General features: G+C 49.6%; 1 protein-coding gene across 1 annotated transcript in view; it reads right to left on the reverse strand.

The window, feature by feature from the left end:
- CLEC19A (C-type lectin domain family 19, member A) overlaps nucleotides 1-4,281 on the reverse strand; it is a 7,698-nt gene extending 3,417 nt beyond the window's left edge. The window contains exon 1 of the mRNA XM_009874012.1: nucleotides 4,233-4,281. Coding sequence (XP_009872314.1) covers nucleotides 4,233-4,281 — 49 coding nt within the window. The remainder of the gene's footprint in view (nucleotides 1-4,232) is intronic.
- Between the last annotated feature and the right edge of the window lie 41 nt (nucleotides 4,282-4,322).

Genomic DNA, 4,322 nt, shown 5'->3' on the forward strand with positions numbered 1-4,322 from the left:
GATGTCACAAGACTATCCAAGCAGGTAACAGGCTCAAGCCCAGAGAGGTCAGGGTGATGCCAAGGGGCCTCCGGTACTAAGGGGCTGGGGGGACCGGCTTTCACTTAGAGTGGGGAGAGCAGCGCCCTGGCAGCAGCAGCGTGGGATGCGAGAGCAAAGGGGGCAGCGTTGGCGTGGGGACAAGCCAACAAGCAGCTGTGGGAGCATTCATGGAATCAAACTCTTCCTCACGCCAGCGCTGGCAGCTCAGGGTGATAATTTCATATTTCATCAGCTCTTTCCACATGAGGCTCTCTGAGTGTCTTACAAAGAGCCACCAGTCAGCCCCCAAGGTCCCTCCTGTCACATCCCCTTCCCAGGCGACAAACCACAAATGTGAAGGGCCTTTTTTTCTCCCTGACCAAGGTCCCCCACCCCGGGACCCCATGGCCACAGCTCTGGAGCAGCTCTGCACCCATCTCAACAAACCCACAAGAATAGCAAGGGGCTGGAGGGGCTCTCCCATCCTGATTTGCACTAGTTATGGGCTGCAGAGGAAAACAGATAAGGCATGCTGGGGTGAAAATGAGCAGAATATCTTTAGGGGAGTGTGGCCAAGCTGCAGCCAGCTCATCGGCAACACAGGGTTCAGCTCTCTGATTTGCACCTGGCCATCCTTGCATTGTGAAAAACCTTAGAACAGCCCCAGGAAATGCAAATTTCTCTGTTGCAGCAATAGGGTGGAAGGACTCCAAGAGTCCAAGAACTCCAGGAACTCCAAGAGCAGATGCAAAGCAGGAAAAAAAAAAAAAAAGGCAAAAAAAAAAAAGCAAAGCAGAGAAAGAGCAGAGGATCAAAGCCACAGCATGAGGCTTCAGCTTCACCAACAAGCCGGGGATGAGGCATGTGCTCCCCATTCAGGACAGAGCTGGGATCCAGTCCCAGCTTGTGGCATCTCGAGATCACTGCTCCCTCCTGCCAGGGGCACCCTGGGGGTCTGCAGCAGGCAGGCACTGCCAGCTCCCCCAGCACCCTGGGGTTTATTATAGAGGCTGTGAAGTGCCTTGACAAACTCTTCACCTCTAGCAGTATGGTGGCAAAATTCACAGGGCTTAACACAGCATCATCCCCAGCAAACGGGGGACTTCGCTCCCAAGTGCTAATTGCAATGGGCGTCCCGGTGCCCTGGCTCCAAGCTGGGTCCGTCAGCACCCTGGTCGCCTGGGAAAATCACTTTTGTTTTGTTCAGAGCAGCCAAAACCGAGTCAGGGAGGGAGACAGTCCTTCTTTGTTATTGCATACTGCTTCCCATTAGGTAGAATTAATTTGACGAGCTTCAGTGAACCAGAGGTGCCTGAAGGAATTTAAGGTTAAATATATCGAAAAGGAAAATATGGGAGGTCAGCGTTTAATTAGCATCTTTTCTCTTAGGTCAGGATCAGAGGCTTTGGCTTTCTCTTTGTAGAACTATTGCTCCCAGTTTTACAGGCAGGAACAATTAGGGGTGCTGCTTTATCTGGGGGCTTCATGGGCTATGTTTAGCAGAAAGGCCATAAAAAATAGGATTTGTGGTTGTAAGTACAGGAACCCACTCATGGCTCTGCAGCAAAAACCTCGTAACCCAAGCCAAGAGCTACTGATGAAATTTTTATCTAAAAGGGGACAGGGGAAGCATTTTGGAGTTATTTAGATCAGATCCTTACTTTCAAGCACCCCAGCAAAACATCACCCCCAACAGCATCAGCTCCTCCACAGAGGGAAGGAGCAGCACAGCCACTGTCTGCGGGACCGGGGCTCCTGCCAGCCCATCAGTTCATCCATTTGGCCCCAACTTCCTGGTGAAAAACCATGGCAAGTGTACTTCCTCCCTTTGCTTATTTACAGTGTAATGGTTTAAAGTCAGGCCCATTCTTAACATAGCACCAGCAAACATAGATGTCCTGACTTGATTGAGGATAAGGTTCATATCAGGCAGCTGTTACTAACTCAGAGAAGCTGTAAACCAATGATTTTTAGGTAACAAAAAGTCTTTTGTGCTCTTGTGTCAGTGCTGACAAAACTGGAGCCTTTTTATTTATATACTAGCTAAGCCCCACTACAGAACCACCAGGAAAATCACTTGTCAAAATCTTGCAGAAGCTGGCACTACTCTGCCAAAAATCTTCGCTTCCCCAAGTGGCCACTTTCCAATGGGAAATAATTAACTGAGAAAATCCCAGTCAGTTCCCCCTTTTTTCATTTTTTTTATTCAGGATGCTACTGAAGAAGATAAAATACCAACTGTGTGACTCTCACTGACTCAGCTGGTGAAGAGCAGCTTTTTTTTCTGAGCCATCCCAAAGTGCAATGCTGCCTTACTTCCAGCAACCCACAGATTTGAGATATGAAGTTTGGGGCTATAAGATAAGATTGGCAAGAGATGCCCATGCATCCTGGGGGCTGCAGCTCCATCAAAGCGTTTTGGACAGCAGATTGGATCAGGTCAGTGCTGGCAGAAGATGCAGAGCATTGAAGAGCTCCAATTCATCAACAGCTGACAGCTTACAAAAAAGCTTAGAGATGTCAGGAAACACCTCACAGGAAGGCACAGTCACCCCCCTTGGCACATCCATAAGCTAATGCTGCCATCTGACCTGACAAAGCAAGTGAACCTCTTCAGCACTTGGCAATTGGCTGGGTTTGGAGGGCGTCCATCAGCACCCAAGAGGCTTGTCTGAAGTTAATGCCAACAGAGAAGAGCTGATGAGATCCCTGTCAAGTGGAAGGCAGGGTCCTTCCCTGCAGAGCTGCCCACAGAGCCACTCCCCTGGCACCCAAGGGCTGTGCTGCCAAGAGCAAGCAATGGAGAGCAGTCCCCAAAGAATAACCATTAAGATGGGTTTGGGGGGCAGGAGTACTGGGCAGAGGCTAAGACAGTGCTATTGTGTGATGCTGGGATGCCTCAGCATCCCAGCTGAGGCTTTAGGAGAATCCCGGCTTCAGGAGAATGTCCTTAATCCTGACACCATGGTCACTATGGACAAACAATCTCATCGTCATGTTATTTGCAAAACTGGTCTCTCATTAACAGATTTAAGTGTCTCACGCTTAGGGACCACCTTGTCCTGGTTTGAGCAAGGTCAGGGGAGGGTTTTTGGTCTCCATCTGTCTGGAGGATGTAAGGAGCTGGAGGGGATAGTATCCACTGATGGACATGAAGCTCATTTAATAACTGGGTAATATTTTACACACTCTGAAGTATTTTTTAAGGTGCACATTACAGATTTCCAAGTGAAAGACTAAACATCAGTTGAAGCACATTGGAAGCAACATCCCTTCACACAGAGGGCTTTGCTTTTTAAGATCCTGTAATGAAACCAAGCTGGTTTACCAGCTTCAAATCTTCTGCCAGGTATGTTTGGAGCCATGAGACTACGGCAGAAGCCATGTCAGCAGCCCTCCCGCAGCCGGCACTAAGAGATAGGAGTTATCTTGCAGAGTTTTTTTCCTCCTTAATTAGTTTTGGCAAAGCTCCAGCGGATTAGGCGTCTGGTAGGAAAGCCAGGCTTGTATCGATCCTTTTTCTCACAAACCCAACAGCGCCTAAGGAGTCCCTTTCTGCTCACATTCCCATAGACATCTAACAGAGCATGAACAAACGTGGAGCAGCTACTCTCACTTGCATCAGCCCCTTGAAAAAGTTTGCAAGAAACATAAGTGACATATAGCAGTCACCGTCACTAACAGCTCAGAAAACAAAGAAGGGGGAATAAGGGAGAATCACATATTTTTGGCCACTTTTCACATATGTTAAGTGTGAATAAATAAAAGGGAAGCCATGATACCCCTCCCCAAGCCCGTCCTGCCACGCTGTGTGGCTGCAGCCCCGCACTACTCACACGCGTGCCTCTGTGCAGTTGTTTCTCTCCACATGGTCCATGCTGGACCCACAGTTGGGACAACTGAAGGTCCATGGCCCGTGTCACATACACATGTGTCGCTAAAGGGGAACGCACAGCCTCTTGCACACAGAAACGAAGCCAGCCCAGAGACAGCTTCCATATCCTGGGAGAGAGAGACTGGAGCTACTCTGGAAATGACCCCCAGTGAAGAAGAAAACTAATTTCAAGGAAAGCCAGTGCTTTCCAAAGCAGCCAGAGAAAGGGCAACGCCGGTGCTGAGCCTGCAGGAGGTACACGCTCCCCCCTCCCTGCTAAAGCCACCCCAGTTTGAGGTTACCCTCAGCCCAGCCGCAATCACCGCTTTGCACTCACCTTGGCTGATCTTTATGTTTGTCTGGGGGAACGCCTGGGTTACGAGCATCGCTGCGCAGAGGAGCGCGAACACGTCCCACCCGGTGCCCA

This window comes from Apaloderma vittatum, unplaced genomic scaffold, assembly GCF_000703405.1.
Source record: "Apaloderma vittatum isolate BGI_N311 unplaced genomic scaffold, ASM70340v1 scaffold25417, whole genome shotgun sequence".
NCBI lineage: Eukaryota > Metazoa > Chordata > Aves > Trogoniformes > Trogonidae > Apaloderma > Apaloderma vittatum.